We start from the raw sequence: 21,369 nt of genomic DNA, 5'->3' as shown, positions 1-21,369 counted from the left end.
CTCTCCTTACCTTAATAGTGCTGGCCATAGTGCAATCAAGTTTATTGATCGTTAATAAATGTTAATAATAATTATTGCTTCTCTCTGACCAGAAAGTCGTTTTGATGAGGTTGTTTAGAGCGGATGAGATTGTGCTAAGTCTGGGAAATGAAGTCAACCAATGGCAGGAAGAGGTTCCTATTGGCCCTGGCTGCCCAGCCCGAAGAAACAGGATATTTGGGAGTGGAGAGATAAGAGACCCTGAAAACAATGTTGTTTTTCTTGATGATATGCAGCCAGGAGATTTTTTTTTTTTTTAATTAAAAAAAAAAAAGGCATCAATTGCCTGCGACTGTGACTGCTGCAGCAGGTGTGACAGGGTGTGCTCGCCGTGTGACAGGAGGTCCCGGACAGGAAGCAGATGTGGTGGGACGTGGCAGGGTGTCGCATGGGCTGCAAGAGCCTGGTGGTGGGGCCCGGAGGGTTCCCTAAAGCCTGGAGGTCAGCTTGCCAGGCCTTCCCCACCCGCATCCCACCAGGAGACACGGACACGGGAATCCAGCTCCCTTACCCGCCCCCCACCCCCCGTCCCTTTCCCCCTAGAAGGAAACTTTGCAGGTGGGATTTATTTCATATAAATAGATGGTGATGCTCAATAATAGCCATTTGCTCGCTGGTTTTCACAAGCTTCATTGATTCAACCAACAGCTCACGTTGAGTTGCTCCGGTTTCATTTTCTCCTTTCACCCATACGTCAATTGCATTTGCTGTGAGATAAGCAACTTGTCAGTGGAAGAACTCTAGAATTCAGGTTTCTTTTCAAATAATTATTCAGAATTCAAATGACTGAAGTTACTCCGTGTACTTGATAATGTCAGCGAGCTGATCTCACGTTGACAAACATCTACGCCGCAGGCAGCAAGACCCAAACAGGAGTGCTGGCCATGTGCAATGCCCCAGGAAGACCCCAGTAAGTTTTGTTTTGCTTTTAATTTTCTTTTTTTTTTTTATTCAAGCTGTGAGTTCAAGGCCACACGTCCGTTTTCTACTCAAAGGAAGTACAACTAAGGTAGACCTGAACATTCCTTGGAGTATTTCCTACAGGCTTTTAATTACTCATTTTCAGGAAATTACTTGTTCTCTGGAAGAAACAACATTTTGCTTTGAATCTAGATACACGAAAGCTGGACAGTGAAGAGGTGTGGTCTGCAGAGGGGCCCGCAGAACATAATGGACCAAACCTGAGTCATCGGCAACTTTTGGTTTTGGAGACAAGTGTTCAATGAGTTCATTTCACTCAGACATAAGGGCTGCATATGTCAGACTTCTATTAACTAATCGAAGTTTCTGTGTCTTTTATTGTCCTCCTGATTTACCCCTTTGAGATAGGTCAGTAAAAGGAAGAGGAGGGATGAGGAGTGGGGGAGGAGGAGAAGAAAAAGAGGAGAAGGAGAAAGAAACTGTATTTTAAGAGACAGCAACCCATTCTGTGTAAAAATTATAACCTGTCGAGTTCTCAGAATCTCTATTTTGGGGGGAGGGTTGAGGGGATGTTTATTTCCTCTCTTTTCATCTCTAAACAATGAATGAGACGGCAGTCTGATTAAAATTGTGTTTCCCCTAAAATTTCAAAGTACTTTGAATCGTTTTATCTGGGCAGCTTCCACTAGAATTTGGGAGTGCTGAGGAAAAAGCCCCCTCAGTTCCACTGAGACCCTTTGGTTTATTTTCTCTTCTAAGAAGCATCGATGTAAAACATTAACTGCAGGAAGCCAGCACACAGTGTTCCGCTATGGATTTACCAAACAGCAGCTTTCACTGAGATGACCCTTTTGTTGACAAAGTACCATGGAAGAAATTCGATGGTGCTTCCTCACAGCTGGCTCCTCAGTTTCCCACCCAGTCCTTTCTAAGTCCTGTCCTCTGCAGCACAAAAGGCATTAGCATTTTTATGGAGATCTAAGTCTCCAAGGAGAGTCTACCCTTAAATCCTTGGCTCTTGCCTAACTCAAATGAAATAATGAGTGGTGAAATTTTTTAACTCTCTTTATTGTGAAATAATTCCAAGCTTGCAGAAAAGTTGTAAGATAATGCAAAGAACCTTAATACCCTTCAATCAGTTTCCCCAGCTGTTAATTACTTACCTCATTTGCTTTATATCCCTCCCAAGTGCATGTATATACAGACACATACGCTACAGACCTAAATTAATAAATGTTTTTATTAGAGTCCCTACAAAGATAAAACCAAATGCTATGATTGGATCTCATTCCTGAAGATTCTATCCACAAATATCATTGTGTCTAATTCTGAAAATATTTAAAATACAATATGTAATCTAGTAGAAAGTTAATTTGGGGGATAATGAATTATAAACCTGTTATAAAAGTTTAAAAAGGTAAATTTTCCTAACTTCTAATGACAAAATGCTTGCTTGATTTCTATCATATTAACAAAATACTATACCTAGTTCTAGAAAGGCTTTGTGGTGTAAAAGTCCAATATTCTCAGAATATTGAATGCAAAGGTTTTTTCATTTGCTTCTTGTTTTTTGGTGTAAGGCTTATCTATTAATTAAAATATGACAAGGGCAGTGCAATGGTGGCTCAGTGGCAGAATTCTCGCCTGCCATGCGGGAGACCTGGGTTAGATTCCTGGTGCCTGCCCATGCAAAAAAAAAAAAATATATATATATATATATATATATATATATATATATACACAGCAATGCAGAAACCATTCCCCAAAACATTATCTAGGGGGAAATTACCTGAAGGTTTAAATATCACCTTACCTGCCTCTCCACCCCTACCCCAAACCTGTGTGATTCAATGGCCAGAAGCCTAGGGACAGGCTGCCCTCCCCACCCCAGGAGAGGTGGCCCTTCAAGACATCAGGCAGACACAGGTGGGAGCAGACTGGCAGGTGGCTTCCACCTGGGACCATCCTGCCGTGAGTACGTCCAGACAGGCCCTTTTACATCCCTGGAACTCAGCAAACACCAGGCTGGGCTCGTACTGCCCACCCAGTGTGCACAGATGGCAGAGGCCAGGAATAAATGCCACCCTTCCACCTGCTGGACACTCATCATGGATCCATCACCCATAAATTACCAAAGTCTGTTCATATTTTGCTCTACATTTTTTTAAAAAAGGAAATAGTATAAAATAAAAGAAGCACTGTCATTTATTTGTCCTAAAACCATGTCTTCCCACGTTCCAAAGAGGGAACAAATTCTCATCTTTGTTCTCTTGCTAACTTCTCTATGTGGGGCACGTGGAGGAAAGCTAGGATTTGAGAAGAGCTTGGGTCCTAGAAATTACTGATGAATATAGCAAAGAGGGTCACAGGACACAATCTTAATTGGAGACAAAACAGAATAGACCCTCACGGTTTGTTAGTTTATGGACTTATCTGTGTGTTAAATATATCCATGCAGTGGAACACTCATCATCGAAATGATATTCCAGGAAAATGACACAGAAGCTGACTTTTCAGTGATACGGAAAATTGTACTGATACAAAGCCTGGTAAGTGAAAAAGCAGGTTCTAAAGAAGCAACAAAACGCAAACCCTCTGCGTTAAAAATAAAAAGGCAAAGTAAAAATGCTGGCAGGCTGTCTACTAAAACATAGAATGGTAGAGACCTGCCTTTTCTTTTTTGTTTTTCTCCTTGTCCTCCGGTTCATCTGTATTTTCAAAAAGATGACAGTCAGTGTGAGTTGCATTTTAATGTAAAATTCGTAGAAGCAAAATACCAGGTTCCAGGTTTTGAGTAAATATCTGAACAAAGCAGGCATGTTCTGTCTATATGCACAGTACAATGACCATTGTTTTCAAAGCCTTTAGGCACACAGTCCAAAACGCTTGTTCCTTTTTAAAGAAATGCACTGAGGATGGAGTTGCTCTATTTTTTATTAATTTTAGTAAGAAAGCCCAGGAGACTCAGGTGTTTTGTGGCGCTCATCTATCCAACATAATCCATGCAGTGAATATTAACGAAGTGCTTTTTTACGTGCCAGGTCCTCTGCCAGGCATTAAGGGGGGAGGGATTATAGGACTTTGTCCAGCCACTGGGTGTTTCAGCCTTCAGGAAGCCTTGGTCGGTGCACTCAAATTCCACCCACATAAAACTGCACAGCCTGGAATCCACCCATGAAAGGCAGCCTTTTTAAAGGCAAAACAATAGGACAAAAAATGCTGTCTATTGTCCCTAAAATGACACATGTATCTTCAAACGCAAAGTGTTTGGATTATTCATGAGCGTGCTAGAAGGATGTCCCAAGGATTTTCTGCCAGGGTCATGCCTGAGATTGTAGATAAGGATCAAGCATCTGCAGCTGTCCCCGGAATGGAAAACTACATCCCTCTGTGGAACTTTTCCGAATGTCAATTGGGAGATGTGCCTAAGAATGTATGCAGTTTAAGGGACGCTCGATTTCCAGGGTCACTATTAGCAAACCGGTAGGGCTGCTTTTGTACTCACAGAGGATTTCGTGAGGGAAGTGTTTACTCCTGCGAACGTGTGCATGTGTGCGTGTGTGTGTGTGTGTGTGTGTGTGTGTGTGTACGCGAGGCACCACATTAGGAAGCAGTCCAATTACAATTTAAATAACTATTGTTAATACATTCCCCTGTGCCTTGGTTGCTCTGAAATAATCTAAACCAAGGAAATTATCACATACTAAATCCACAACTTCTCAACACCAATTTGCAATTTCCCTAATTTTGAAGTACATGCTAGTTCGGTTCTACAGGCTCGAATGGAGCAACGATTTCAATGGACATAATTTCATAAGCATCCCACATAGTCTCAATGTATACCAACTTGGCTGTTACACAACTCAATATGCAACCAAAATGTCAGGGCCGTGCTCAGACCCTAGGCACATAACTTGATTAACTCCTGGTCAAAAACCCACCCAAGAGAAGAATAATTATTTTGACACAATAGTTTAGTTTAAAGGAGCTTTTAAATTTCCTGTTCAATTTCTATGTTTCTATACACAATATGTGAACCAGTAAATGAGCTTCAGCAGCTTCAAGTTTACTCAGATTCTGAGTGTCAGTCAATGTTTAAAATTATAAAAGAAGGTATGCCTGTCCCACTTAGAAAATGCTGGACATCGACATTCAATTTTGTCTTGAGCTGTAGTTATAAATCATCATAGATCATCATAGTGTATTTTTAAAAGAAAGATAATAAACTGCACTAAAATGTTGCACAATTAATGGAAATTTCCCAGAGAAGCCTGCATTAAACAATGATTCCCTCTGCTTTATAAAGGCTACCAGTAGTTTTAGTTCCACATTGCTTAAACTGTTTATCTGTCTGCTAATTTATTTATATCGCAAAGAGGGTCAGAAATGAAGCTGAGGCACAAAATGTTGGTCATAATTTCATCTACACTTGCATGATTATAAGATGTCCCAAAAAGTAGGCGTGCATTTGCAGTGTCTGCAGCTACATTGTATCTTCTCTGCAGGATATCCTCTCTCTCTGCAGAGAGATGAGGAGCATCCTTCACTCTCAGGGGTGAAGGCTGCAGTTGTATCTAAAGCAGCTGGTTCTTTCCCAATTCACCTTTTGGAAAATTTGTTTAATTCAGGTGCAGTGTATTGAATTGAATCAACTCAAAACTGTGCTCTAAATTAATCTGTAATTTTTGACATATTCCAATGCATATCCCAACATACGTTTTGTGAAAGGTTGCAGCCTTCAGGAAGAACTGAAAAACATACTTTCTGAATGCATTGCCAATTACAGACACGAAGAAAAGCCATGTGCGGTTGCCTGTGGTGGATACTATTTTATTATTTATTTAGAGCCACAGAAATAATCCTGCCTCAAGAAATTTAGAAAGCAAGCACCTACTGCCCTAAGAACTGCACTGCTTTGTTTATTTGCTAGCTGGAAGAGAGACTGAACCTTGCCAGGAATTTCCCTTTGCACTGCTTGAATTGCTGTCACTAGAGGGTGCTAAACGTCCCTCTAAAAGGACCTCAGAGGGACTAGGGGTTGTCTAATTCCTGACATTATAATCTTGGACTTAATATTATCATCCTGAAAAGTGTCTCATTTTTACACATCAAAAGTAAAGTCTAACATTCATAATGTAGAAAAAAATTTAAATTACCCATTATTATAGAATATAAGAAAATGTCGGCTGGTGCCCCCACCACACGAGGCCCCCCGGAACAACTGAGATAGTTGGGTCGGAAATCCCCAGACTGCGGAGAACAGTGACCGGGGGATCCCTTCCAAACACGTGACTCCCCCGTCGGCTGGGAGCAGTGCACTCTCCCGGGCTGCGACAGCTGGCGCCCTCCCGCCACGCTTGGTGCCCCGGGTCGACTAGCTAATTTGGCCGGACGCTCTCCTGTGCTGCGACAGCCGGCGACCCTCCCCGCGTTTGGAACCCCGGGCCAGCTGGCATTCTTCCAAGACGCTTCGGTTGCCGAACCTCCCCTACGGCGAGAGTTTTCCAGAGTTGAGGGACCCACAGCAACTTTCGCTGGTGGAACCCACAGACAGGCGTGTGCCACGTGCGCCACCTACTGGGCAGGATAGGAAGAACAGAACCCAGAGACTGCGCAGAAAAATCTTTCAACCTGTGGGGTCGAACACCCGGGGAAATCTGACTAAATGCCCAGACGCCAGCAGAAGATAACGGATCACGCTCAGAAAATTGAACATATGGCCCAGTCAAACGAAGAAACCAATAGTTCAAATGAGATACAGGAGCTGAAACAACTAATGCTGAATATACGAACAGAAATGGAAAACCTCTTCAAAAACGAAATCGATAAATTGAGGGAGGACATGAAGAAGACATGGGCTGAACATAAAGAAGAAATAGAAAAACTGAAAAAACAAATCACAGAACTTATGGAAGTGAAAGATAAAGTAGAAAAGATGGAAAAAACAATGGATACCTACAAAGACAGATTTAAAGAAACAGAAGATAGAATTAGTGATTTGGAGGATGAAACATCTGAACTCCAAAAAGAAACAGAAACTATCCGGAAAAGAATGGAAAAATTTGAACAAGGTATCAGGGAACTCAAGGACAATGTGAACCGTACAAATATACGTGTAGTGGGTATCCCAGAAGGAGAAGAGAAGGGAAAAGGAGGAGAAAAACTAATGGAAGAAATTATCACTGAAAATTTCCCAACTCTTATGAAAGACCTAAAATTACAGATCCAAGAAGTGCAGCGCACCCCAAAGAGATTAGACACAAATAGGCGTTCCCCAAGACACTTACTAGTTAGAATGTCAGAGGTCAAAGAGAAAGAGAGGATCTTGAAGGCAGCGAGAGAAAAACAATCCGTCACATACAAGGGAAACCCAATAAGACTATGTGTAGATTTCTCAGCAGAAACCATGGAAGCTAGAAGACAGTGGGATGATATATTTAAGTTACTAAAAGAGAAAAACTGCCAGCCAAGACTCCTATATCCAGCAAAATTGTCCTTCAAAAATGAGGGAGAATTTAAAACATTCTCAGACAAAAAGTCACTAAGAGAATTTGTGACCAAGAGACCAGCTTTGCAAGAAATACTAAAGGAAGCACTAGAGTCAGATACAAAAAGACAGAAGAGAGAGACATGGAGAAAAGTGTAGAAAGAAGGAAAGACAGATATGATATATATAATACAAAAGGCAAAATGGTAGAGGAAAATATTATCCAAACAATAATAACTCTAAATGTCAATGGACTGAATTCCCCAATTAAAAGACATAGACTGGCAGAATGGATTAAAAAACAGGATCCTTCTATATGCTGTCTACAGGAAACACATCTTAGACCCAAAGATAAATATAGGTTGAAAGTGAAAGGTTGGGAAAAGATATTTCATGCAAACAACAACCAGAAAAGAGCAGGAGTGGCTATACTAATATCCAACAAATTAGACTTCAAATGTAAAACAGTTAAAAGAGACAAAGAAGGACACTATATACTAATAAAAGGAACAATTAAACAAGAAGACATAACAATCATAAATATTTACGCACCGAACCAGAATGCCCCAAAATACGTGAGGAATACACTGCAAACATTGAAAAGGGAAATAGACACATATACCATAATAGTTGGAGACTTCAATTCACCACTCTCATCAATGGACAGAACATCTACACAGAGGATCAATAAAGAAATAGAGAACCTGAATATTACTATAAATGAACTTGACTTAACAGACATCTATAGGACATTACATCCCACAACAGCAGGATACACCTTTTTTTCAAGTGCTCATGGATCATTCTCAAAGATAGACCATATGCTGGGTCACAAAGCAAGTCTTAACAAATTTAAAAAGATTGAAATCATACACAACACTTTCTCGGATCATAAAGGAATGAAGTTGGAAATCAATAATAGGCGGAGTGCCAGAAAATTCATAAATACATGGAGGCTCAACAACACACTCTTAAACAACAAGTGGGTCAAAGAAGAAATTGCAAGAGAAATTAGTAAATACCTAGAGGCAAATGAAAATGAAGACACAACATATCAAAACTTATGGGACGCAGCAAAGGCAGTGCTAAGAGGGAAATTTATTGCCCTAAATGCCTTTATCAGAAAAGAAGAAAAGGCAAAAATGCAGGAATTAACTGTCCACTTGGAAGAACTGGAGAAAGAACAGCAAACTAATCCCAAAGCAAGCAAAAGGAAAGAAATAACAAAGATTAGAGCAGAAATAAATGAAATTGAAAACATGAAAACAATAGAGAAAATCAATAAGACCAGAAGTTGGTTCTATGAGAAAATCAACAAGATTGATGGGCCCTTAGCAAGATTGACAAAAAGAAGAAGAGAGAGGATGCAAATAAATAAGATTAGAAATGAAAGAGGAGACATAACTACTGACCTCACAGAAATAAAGGAGGTAATAACAGGATACTATGAACAACTTTACGCTAATAAATACAACAATTTAGAAGAAATGGACAGGTTCCTGGAAAGACAGGAACAACCAACTTTGACTCAAGAAGAAATAGACGACCTCAACAAACCAATCACAAGTAAAGAGATTGAATTAGTTATTCAAAAGCTCCCTAAAAAGAAAAGTCCAGGACCAGACGGCTTCACATGTGAATTCTATCAAACATTCCAGAAAGAATTAGTACCTACTCTCCTCAAACTCTTCAACATAATCGAAGTGGAGGGAAAACTACCTAATTCATTCTATGAAGCCAACATCACCCTCATACCAAAACCAGGCAAAGATATTACAAAAAAAGAAAACTACAGACCAATCTCTCTAATGAATACAGATGCAAAAATCCTCAATAAAATTCTAGCAAATCGTATCCAACAACACATTAAAAGAATTATACATCATGACCAAGTAGGATTCATCCCAGGTATGCAAGGATGGTTCAACATAAGAAAATCAATTAATGTAATACACCATATCAACAAATCAAAGCAGAAAAATCACATGATCATCTCAATTGATGCAGAGAAGGCATTTGACAAGATTCAACATCCTTTCCTGCTGAAAACACTTCAAAAGATAGGAATACAAGGGAACTTCCTTAAAATGATAGAGGGAATATATGAAAAACCCACAGCTAATATCATCCTCAATGGGGAAAAATTGAAAACTTTCCCCCTAAGATCAGGAACAAGACAAGGATGTCCACTATCACCACTATTATTCAACATTGTGTTGGAAGTTCTAGCCAGAGCAATTAGGCAAGAAAAAGAAATACAAGGCATCAAAATTGGAAAGGAAGAAGTAAAACTATCACTGTTTGCAGACGATATGATACTATATGTAGAAAACCCAGAAAAATCCACAACAAAATTACTAGAGCTAATAAATGAGTACAGCAAAGTAGCAGGCTACAAGATCAACATCCAAAAATCTGTAGCTTTTCTATACACTAGTAATGAACAAGCTGAGGTAGAAATCAAGAAACGAATCCCATTTACAATCGCAACTAAAAGAATAAAATACCTAGGAATAAATTTAACCAAAGAGACAAAAAACCTATATAAAGAAAACTACAAAAAACTGTTAAAAGAAATCACAGAAGACCTAAATAGATGGAAGGGCGTACCGTGTTCATGGATTGGAAGACTAAATATAGTTAAGATGTCAATCCTACCTAAATTGATTTACAGATTCAATGCAATACCAATCAAAATCCCAACGACATATTTTTCAGAAATAGAAAAACCAATAAGCAAATTTATCTGGAAGGGCAGGGTACCCCGAATTGCTAAAAACATCTTGAGGAAAAAAAACGAAGCTGGAGGTCTCGCGCTGCCTGACTTTAAGGCATATTATGAAGCCGCAGTGGTCAAAACAGCATGGTATTGGCATAAAGATAGATATGTCGACCAATGGAATCGAATAGAGTGCTCAGATATAGACCCTCTCATCTATGGACATTTGATCTTTGATAAGGCAGTCAAGCCAACTCACCTGGGACAGAACAGTCTCTTCAATAAATGGTGCCTAGAGAACTGGATATCCATATGCAAAAGAATGAAAAAAGACCCATCTCTCACACCCTATACAAAAGTTAACTCAAAATGGATCAAAGATCTAAACATTAGGTCTAAGACCATAAAACAGTTAGAGGAAAATGTTGGGAGATATCTTATGGATCTTACAACTGGAGGTGGTTTTATGGACCTTAAACCTAAAGCAAGAACACTGAAGAAGGAAATAAATAAATGGGAGCTTCTCAAAATTAAACACTTTTGTGCATCAGAGAACTTCATCAAGAAAGTAGAAAGACAGCCTACACAATGGGAGACAATATTTGGAAATGACATATCAGATAAGGGTCTAGTATCCAGAATTTACAAAGAGATTATTCAACTCAACAACAAAAAGACAGCCAACCCAATTACAAAATGGGAAAAAGACTTAAACAGACACCTACCAGAAGAAGAAATACGGATGGCCAAGAGGCACATGAAGAGATGCTCAATGTCCCTGGCCATTAGAGAAATGCAAATCAAAACCACAATGAGATATCATCTCACACCCACCAGAATGGCCATTATCAACAAAACAGAAAATGACAAGTGCTGGAGAGGATGCGGAGAAAGAGGCACACTTATTCACTGTTGGTGGGAATGTCAAAGGGTGCAACCACTGTGGAAGGCAGTTTGGCGGTTCCTCAAAAAGCTGAATATAGAATTGCCATACGACCCAGCAATACCATTGCTAGGTATCTACTCAAAGGACTTAAGGGCAAAGACACAAACGGACATTTGCACACCAATGTTTATAGCAGCGTTATTTACAATTGCAAAGAGATGGAAACAGCCAAAATCTCCATCAACAGAAGAGTGGCTAAACAAACTGTGGTATATACATACGATGGAATATTATGCAGCTTTAAGACAAGATAAACTTGTGAACCATGTAATAACATGGATGGACCTAGAGAATATTATGCTGAGTGAATCCAGCCAAAAACTAAAGGACAAATACTGTATGGTCCCACTGTTGTGAACGGACATTCGAGAATAAACTTGAAATATGTCATTGGTAACAGAGTTCAGCAGGAGTTAGAAACAGGGTAAGACAATGGGTAATTGAAGCTGAAGGGATACAGATTGTGCAACAGGACTAGATACAAAAACTCAAAAATGGACAGCACAATAATACCTAATTGTAAAGTAATCATGTTAAAATACTGAATGAAGCTGCATCTGAGCTATAGGGTTTTTTTTTTGTTTTTGTTTGCTTGTTGGTTTGTTTGTTGTTGTTGTTTTTTACTATTACTACTACTTTTATTTCTTTTCTTTATATTAACATTTTATAGCTTTTTCTGTTGTGTTGCTAGTTCCTCTAAACTGATGCAAATGTACTAAGAAACAATGATCATGCATCTATGTGATGATGTTAAGAATTACTGAGTGCATATGTAGAATGGTATGATTTCTAAATGTTGTGTTAATTTCTTTTTTTTCTTTCCGTTAATAAAAAAAAAAAAAAAAAAAAAAAAAAAAAAAAAAAAAAAGAAAATGTTTTTTGCTTGTTTGTTTGTTTTTGCATGGGCAGGCACTGGGAATCAAGCCTGGGTCTCTGGCATGGCAGGCGAGAATTCTGCCTGCTGAGCCAATGTGGCCCGCCCAGAAAATATGCTTTTTAGGAGCAAAAAATGTTACACAGACATGTACATGAGACAAAAGCCATGATTTCTTCTGGATAAGATCTGACAATCAAATCGTATGATTGCTGCACACCACTCTTAATGACTTTGAATCTGGAAACGCACTCTACTTCACAATAACTCTAGATGGTTCTGGGTTCACAGTGCAAGTTCTACCAAATTAACAAGTCAAGTCATCGTGAATTTGTGTTCTCTGAAGAGAACACTGGTTTTAGAGCTAGGGCCTGCCCTAACGTGGGACATTAGCAGACTCTCCTCAAAATGAAAGCTGGAAGTATACAGGTTACGATATGAGATGTTTGGTGTGAGGGGTACCTGTGGTACCTTCCTTTATTTAAACAGAAAAATATAGCATTTGGGGATATGCTCATAGCATATCACATATAAAAATGGTATACATTAACATATGTGTAAGAAAATAATGAGATCTAAAACTAAATATGGGATTTTCTTGAAAAAAAATCCTATGATGCAATTACACTGACTTTTTGGTCATCAAAATCCTTAACATTTAATGCAAAAATGCAAAGCACAAAAATGCAAGTGCCTTGGAAACACACAAAACATAACCAATTTCATAAGCCTCCTCTTTCTGTCTTCACTTTTTCTTATAAATGTTCATAATATTTCCTTTTTTCCCATCTACTTTGGTTCATATACCAAGGAACAGTCAGGTCGATGGGTGAAAGCTGTGGATTTGGGTTCATAACTGTCCAAGGCAGAGACATGTGTGGGTCAGGCTCTGCCCAGCAGCGGGGGCTGAGGTTTCAGCTGGATTTTCCTCTTGGTCTGCCAGTGCTTCATGGAAATGCCAGAAGCTCCTTTCCAATGCGCTCTACTGCAGAATAATAAACACAGCACTTTGTCTGATAGTCTGCTCCATGTCTGTTTTAAGGCGAAACATGACTTCTGCATGACCACAGCATCACCCACTAGGTGGGGTGAGGAGCTGAAAGCCATGGGGGCAGTGGACTCCTTACCCAGCTCCACCGAGATGCACAGCTAGATGAAAAGACCCGGCAGCAAAGGGAAGCCACCCCAGACTCAGCATCCTATCATTCACACACCTCATTGCTGATTAGGAGCCAGCTCAGAGGCCAGCTGAGGAATCTCAATACAGAGCTAACCTCTATCTCAGCCCGTGAAGCCCTGACAGAGGAGGCATGAAATGGGGAACCAGCATGATGGCCCTCAACTAGGAAGAGCTGGACACGGCCCCCGTCTCCTCAGAGGCCTTGGCTCGAGGTGGCGAGGCCTCAGCCGGGCTGTGTTCCCATCTGTTTGGTGGCCCCAAGGAGAATTCATGTGTATCAACTTTTCCATTTGTAACTCAAACAATCATTTTGCAGGTTTGCTTGAAAGAGAAATTAGCACACATTGAGCACCAGACTGGGAAATGGAAATTCATGCTAAGCCTGCCCGCCTCTGTGCCAGCCTCTTCCTCCCCCACAAACGGAGACACACCCCGCCAGTGCCCAGTCACAGGGCTGGTGTACAACAAGCTCATGAATGAACGAATGAATGAATGAAGCATGTCCATAGAGCCCAAGAGCACCAAGGAAGGCAGCACCGGCCATGCTGCCGGCCAGGACAGAAGTGCCCCCGGTGGACATGAAGTTTGGAACACGTGATCCACCAGGACGGGTGAGGGGGAACAGGGGGTAGACAGGGCCCATCCATAGCTCCTCACAGGCAGCTGGCTGTGGCCAAATCTCTAACAACGTGCCTACCACATCTTGCTCTCACCTACTTCCTAACCAATTCCTAAGATTTTCACTCAAAATTAAGATGTCAGCTGACATTTGTTTAAGTTGTGAGCCAACAGCTCTTTATTGCATTCCCTCCAAGGACTGAGGATTCAGAAAAGAAGAGAAATAGTCCTTAGCCAAGCAAACAAACAAAAACATGTCTTAGCAGGAGAGGAAAAATATGCCAAAGTCACATTCTAAAAGCACTTGACCCTGGAGAAGGGACACAGAAGTAAACATCAACAGTGCCTCCCTTTCTGCCTTTATGCTCATTGAATGTACGTGTGCTTCCGAATCATTTCATCTCAGGGAGGGAACCCCTCCTGTTCTACCGGAAACTTCTAACCCAAATCCACCCCCAACCCCAGCAGCGTCCCAGGCTCCATATCACTGGTGCCATTCTCCTTCTCTAAAAACATCTCCGCCCACATCCACTCCAGATTACTTTCTCGAGGAGATGTGGGAAAACTTCAATTTCCCCTCCACGGCTTCCACAGAAAGGAGAGTGGCAAATGCGAAGCAGAGGGAGAGGATTCATTACCTTGAGTTACTTAAAAGAAAAGCCCTAGTGTTTAGAAGGTGCTGTTATTTTCCCTGAAACATAAGCTCCTCGAAATCAGGAGCTCTGGCGGGAGCGTGGTCCCTGAGCCTTATGGACGCTGTGGGGGCTTCCATCGGTCAATTTTAACGGTAATAAGAGCCAAGTGCAAGGCTGCTAAGGTGGCCCTGGCTAGCACCGGGCAAGAGCTTTACTGCCAGCAAAGAAGCAGGGCTCATAAGCATGGTGCACCTCCATTTCTGAGAACCATAGTCCCGTGGGACCTCAGGAGAAACACAGCAGCCCTGAGTGGAATTCTCTCCAAATATCTGCAAGGCCTTTTTAAAAAACAAAATAAATAATAATAAAAATAAGGTGAGTGATCTTGTTTTGAACTCACATATTGAATTCTTGTAGCCAGAACACTGCTGTTGCCACCCCAGATGGTGAGAGCATCTGCATCTCACCTCCCAGACCGAGCGAGAGTTTGAGATACTCGATTCCATATTACTTAAAGCCGTTCCGAGCTTTTCATCAGGAATGGAAGACATTAATGTGTCTCACGCGCCACTCTCGGCTTTATGGAATTCTTGCACTAGGGGACTCTTTTTATTTTATTATTTTCTTTAACAGCCAGAAAACTGGGAAGTTCACAAAGAAATTTTTCAACTGCCTTAAGTGACCCCTTAACCTAAGAGGTTTTTGCCTAATCTGTAAATTGGAGTTAAAAGTGTTTTCTGTACCTTTGGAGAGGGGAGCTCTTTGTTCTTAAAAGAGGAGGGGGACCCCTCACAATGGGGCTATACATACATCGTGCTTCTTTGTTAGTCACAGCAAACCAAAAACAGATGTGAAATATCAGTGACTACCTTGTTGTGACCCATGGAAGTTGAGGCTAATCCAGATCATTCTTAATAACTCAGAACTGCCACCCTTGAACCACCTAATTTTTTTCTCACTTACAAATGCAAAAAAGAATTGACAGTGTGCATTGAGATCCATTTCCCTCTGAACACATACAGATTTTCTCCAATAAAGCTTTCTCTACTAAACTGTGCTACTGACATCTGAATATGTTTTTAGTTTAGATGATCATCGCCTTTAACAAATCCAGATCTGGAGGGAGAGAAATCATACTGAAAATTAGATATTCCTTTCCTGATCTTTTCCCAACATTCAGTGAGTGCTGAGTTCCGTGAATTATTATAGACTACTTGGAAGCACAACATAGAAGGCTTAGTCTGAAGAATCTAGCGACCCAAAATGTTTCTCTACTACTGAAACATTGTGGTTTTTAATCAATTTTCTGAATTCAAAAATAATGACTATAAGTCAAGGAGAAAAGTTAGTACATAGGGGCATAATTCATTACCTCCCAAACAAAGAAATCAATCATTCTGCAGTAAACTAGAGCATTTTATCAATATTGTATCTATTTACCAAATCCAGGAGGAACTCTTTTCATGTAAAATCAAGTATAAAATTGCTTCAGACACTGAATATTCATTCTTGCTTAGAACAGGCACAGGGTAGAATCCAAAGTTAGACATTGAATGATTTTTCAGCGCCTACCAATAGTGCAGTTGCACATTCAGGCTACACATGGGACTGATTCTTACACTGAAATGAGACATGCATTTGTATAAATAAGAAGAAGGATAAGACATTCATATATCCATATTTCATCAAAGACTCTGAATTGTAAAACATAAGACACAGCAGAATTTAATGGACCACTAGGAAAGAAATAAAAATTCTCCCAGTCAAAATTAGCCATTATACTGTCTTGTCCATCAACTGTAAGGTGCATCTATGTTTCTGAGATACTAAAATGGGAACAAATATGCATCTTGGATTGATGCAAGGTGGCTTATCTGTAAAAGAACAAGTCATGAAATCACTAAAATGTTATTTAGGATGAACTACAGGGTTTCTCAACCTCAGCACTGTGGACATTTGGGCTGCATAAATTCTTAGTTGGGAGTGGGGGGGGTGACCTGTGGCAATAAAACGAAAGAAGGGGCACCCTCATCCATGTATATTAGGAAAGAGGAAATGTACCTTATTAGAAAGGTAGTTTATCCTTCGACTGAGCAATTCAGTTCTAGGAACATATTCACAAATAAAGATATATGTACAAAAATGCTCACTATGGCAATTTGTAATAGTACTAACACAAACTGGGAATAAACTGATCGTCTATCAATTAGCGATTGGATATACTACACAGGCATTAAGAACATGAGACAGAGCTACACCCCTGGCCTAGAAAATGCTCAAAGTATAATAAGTTAAAAAAAATTATCATGCCTATGCATTAATATAGCCTGGAGTAAATTATCTTGAAGTATAAACTTCAGTTTAGATGTTGGGATCATGGTGGATCTGCCTCTTTCCATACCAAACATTTGGGAAAAGTTGGATTTAACAAGTATGTGTTAAAGAAAAAAACAATTTGTAATCTAATATAGAAATATTAAAATGCAAAAGAAATCTAAATATATTAGAAACATAAAGTAGGCTATTGGTTAGACTTTATAGATTATGCAAATCACATAAATACATAAGTACAAAGAGGTTGGAGTTTACTCATTTATCCAAGATACATTTATTGAGCTTCTACAGTATTAAATATGCACTTAGTAAAATAATAGGTGACACCTGTAAATGAAAGATTCTTAGGGAAAACGAAATTTGAGTTGAGTCCTTTGAAAAAGCGATCATTCCAAGAATGCAAGGTTGTTTCAACCAATGTAAATAATCGAATTTACATGGCAAAGAAGAAAAATCACATGATAATCTCAAATGATGGAGGGAAGAGCATTTAATAAAATTTGGTATCCATTCATGATGAAAACTATCAGTAAATTAGAAGTTAAAGGGAGTTTTATTGATTTCACATAGAGAAAAAGTGGCAAATTCTTTTAGGAATGAGAAATTAGATTTAGGTAAAGGATTTGGTTCAACATGGAAGGTAACAAATAAACTGCAGGGAGGATTATTCTGAAAAATGGGTGAAAAGGAGGTATGCTCATGACACTCACACATATATTTGCTGTTGATTCTTTTGGGTAATGGCACAGTGCAGGAATAAGCCAAAGAGCACCTACATAAAACACTTCCAATTATGTTTGGAATAAACATAATTGGAATATATGCATAATTGGAATATATAAGCATATTTTATGGCACTAAATGAGGATCAGCTATAGGGACTATTTATATCTTAATCCTAACTTGATCAGCCTTGATTCTGCAAATAAAAAAAGAAGAGTAAAGATGAGGTGGATTACACAAAAACATTGATGTATCTGTGGTTAACCACCCATAAGAAAGAGGTGAAGGCATCAATCTCAAGAAGTTAGAAAAACCCAAAGAAAGAAGGAGGGAAATAACAAAGATGAGAACAAAATTAATAAAACAGAAAATATACACACAATGGATAATATTAAACAAAGCCAAAATCTGATCCTTTGAAAAGACTAGTTTTTATAAATCCCTGATGAGTATAACTAAGGAAAAGAGGAGGTTCATTAATCAAAGCCAGGAATGAAAAGGGGGTCATTGCTACAAATCCTATAGACATTCAGAGGATAAGAATACATAATAAACAACTCCCTATCAATAAACGTGAAAATGTAGGCGAAACAGATAAATTCCTAGAGAAATACAACTTACCAAAGCTGCCGAAAGAAGGAATTCAAAATCTGATTTCCCAAAACTATTTAGAGAGATTGCCTCAATAATGTAAAATGTTCTCCCAAGTAAATTCCAGGAAAAACAAAAACAAAACTTCTGGCCCAGATGGATTTATCAGTTAAGTTCTAACATATATTTTTAAAAGAAATAATGTCAGTCCTACTTACAGTTCTTTAGATAATAGAAAAAGAGGAAACCTTGATATAGAACTTCGACTAGAAAATTATTAGAAAGGAAAATTATAGGCCAATCTCACACATAAACATGGAAGCAAAACTCCTAAACAAAATACTAAAAAACTGAATCCAACAGTATATCAAAAGGAAAACTATGTTATGACCAACTTGGGTTTATCCCAAGAATGCAAGGTTGTTTCAATCAATGTACATAATCAAATTTAAATTGCAAAGAAGAAAAATAACATGATAACCTTAAAAAACAGAGGAAAAAGCATTTACTAAAATTCGGCATCTACTCATTATGAAAACTATTAGTAAATTACAAGTAAAAGGGAACTTTATTGATTTCATCAAGGGTATTGTTCTAGTTTGCTAGCTGCCAGAATGCAACACACCAGAGACGGATTGGCTTTTAATAAAAGGGGATTTATTTTGTTAGTTCTTCAGAGGAAAGGCAGCTAACTTTCATCTGAGGTTCTTTCTTATGTGGAAAGGCTTAGGATAATCTCTGCTGGCCTTTTCTTCAGGCCTCTGGGTTCCAACAACTTTCCCTGGGGTGATTTCTTTCTGCATCTCCAAAGGCCTGGGCTGAGCTGCGAGTGCTGAGATGAAGTATGCTGAGCTGCTTGGGTTGTGCTACATTGCGCACTCTCATTTAAGCACTAGCCAATTAAGTCAAACGTCATTCATTGCAGCAGGCACGCCTCCTAGCTGACCGCAGCTGTAATCAGCAACAGATGAGGTTCACATACCATTGGCTCACGTCCGCAGCAACAGAACTAGGTGCCTTCACCTGGCCAAGTTGACAACTGAATCTAACTACCACAGGTATCAACCAAAACTTACAATAAATACATAATATGTTGAAATCTAATCCTTTGTGGTTGGAGAAAAAGACAAGGAGGCCCATTATCACCATATCTGTCACAAACTGTATTGGGGGTCCTAACCAGTATATAAGGCAAGAACATGAAATGAAATGCCAAAGCAACAGAAAAAATAAATACAACTTTAACTCCTTGCAGATGATATTTTATACCTAGACAATCCAAAAGAATTTAGAAATAAATCATCAGGCTTAATAAGTGAGTTCGGGAGTTTGCTAGCTGCAAAGTCAATATAGAAAACTCGATTTTATTTTTATATATCAGCAACAACATAAAAATTATAAAACATACAATTTTCATTAGCATCAAAAATATCTTAAAATATGGGGAAAATCTAACATAAGATGTGCATGGCCTTTACACTGAAAGATACAAAATAATATTGAAAGAAGGATTATATAAGTGGCTAGATACACCATGTTCATGGATTGAAAGACTTAATACTGAAAAGATGTCAAGACTTTTCAAAGTAACCAATAAATGCAATGCAGACCCAATCAAAGATGCAGTGGGATTTGCAGAACTTTACCTAGTGATTCTAACATTTCTATGGAAAGGCACAGTGTCAAAATATCCAAGAAAATCATAAAGAAGAGTGAGATAGGACCAAACATTATCATAAAGGTGACGTAATCAGGTCAGAGTACCACGCAAGTACAAACAAACCAGGGAGGATCCAGAAAGAAATCAACATACATAGGGACACATCTGACATTTGACAAAGGAGGTGCTGCAGAGCAGTGAAGAAGGGAGGGACTTATTAAATGGTGATGGGGAAATGGGGAATCCATACGGAAAAAAAATTAATTCATACCATCACAAGAAAAACAATTCCAGCTGAACTGTACAACAAAATGTGAGAGGCAAAACAACAACGTTTTTGGAAAATAATATAGAATATCTTCACAACATGGAGACCACCAGTGGCCTTGAGAAAGAGCGTGAACTGGTAACAGTGAAGTGGGGTCAGAAGGAGATAGTGAAAGTATAAATATCCTTTTAGTACTCAACCAGTACCTGTTATGAAAACACTCTTTCAAATGCTTTACTTGTCTTCAATCCTCCGAGCACCTCGATGAGAGAGGTAAGATTTTACAGATAAAGGGAGTGAGCTGCAGAGACATTAGGTAGCTTGTCCAGGGTTGTACAACTAGCAAGGGGCAGAGCTGTGACAAGTGCCTGGCAGTTGGATTCCAGTGCCTATGGGCAGGGACTCTGCCTGTCCTGCCCAGCACCACGGTCCCTTAACCAGAAGAGAGCCTGGCACAGAGAGGGTTCTCAATTAACTTTTTTTGTCACTTATATTCTAATAGGGAAGGAAGAAGGGAGAGAGCGAGACCAAAAAAAAAGAGAGGGAGGGAGAGGAAAGGAAGAGAAAATGAAGGAATAAAAAGATAAAACAGGAGAATATGCTATAAGGAAAAACTTTAAGAGTGCCAGGTGGTTAATAGATGGGATGGATGGTCAGGGAAGGTCTCACAAAAGGGGACCTCACCAAGGAGTGGCCCTCACTGAGGAATGGCCCTAACTGAAGAGTGACCCTCACTGAGGCATGACTGTCACCTAGGGGTGGCCCTCAGCAAAGAAGTGGCATCAAGTTAAAACCCAAATAAGAAATAGGAGCTATCCTTATACAAATACAGAGAAACAGCCTTCCAGGCCGAGAGACCAGCTAGTTCACCATTCCTGAGCCATGTGTATGCTTGTCACATCAGAGAAACAGAAAGAAGGCTGGAGAGGGGTGATGGGTCAGAGCAATTTCACACAGCACCCCAAGATGGACAAGGGCCAGATCCTACTGACAAGGCTGGACTTCATCTCTAATATCAATATGGTGGGAAACCACCAGGATGGGGGATTAAGTAAGGATCCCATGATCTGACTGATGTGCTTCAAAGGTCCCTCTGGCTGCTATGAAAAAGACAGGTTTGTAGATGAATATAAACAGAAGCAGGGACAAGCCAGCTGAGATGCCACTGCATCAATCCAGGTGAGGGACAAAGGACTTGGGGGAAGAGTTTGACAAACTGGCTGATAGATGGGAGGTAGAGAGTAAGGAACAGAGAGGAATTAGAGATGAGTTTTGGTTTGTGGTGGTTGTTTTGTTTTATTTTATGGCCTTGGCAATCAGGAAAACAAGGCTTTCATTTTACAGAGATAGGGAAACCTTGAATACAAGATTAGG

At 39.6% G+C, this 21,369-nt stretch overlaps 1 protein-coding gene across 3 annotated transcripts in view; it reads right to left on the bottom strand.

Moving 5' to 3' along the window:
• Window positions 1-21,369, bottom strand: part of ERG (ETS transcription factor ERG) — a 255,536-nt gene that overhangs the window by 113,640 nt on the left and 120,527 nt on the right. Inside the window, exon 1 of one of the 3 annotated variants that reach the window (XM_077119077.1) lies at window positions 11-257. The exons of 1 other annotated variant lie outside the window; for it this stretch is intronic. Coding sequence is in view for 1 of the 2 variants with exons in the window: in XM_077119076.1 (XP_076975191.1) it covers window positions 11-28 (18 nt within the window). In the remaining variant the exon portion in view is untranslated. Of the gene's footprint in view, window positions 1-10; window positions 258-21,369 lie in introns of those variants that run through there. One more of the 3 variants, XM_077119076.1, reaches the window with a different exon arrangement.

The sequence above is a fragment of the Tamandua tetradactyla genome, chromosome 10 (assembly GCF_023851605.1).
Source record: "Tamandua tetradactyla isolate mTamTet1 chromosome 10, mTamTet1.pri, whole genome shotgun sequence".
NCBI lineage: Eukaryota > Metazoa > Chordata > Mammalia > Pilosa > Myrmecophagidae > Tamandua > Tamandua tetradactyla.
This window is presented reverse-complemented; position numbering and strand designations above follow the sequence as displayed.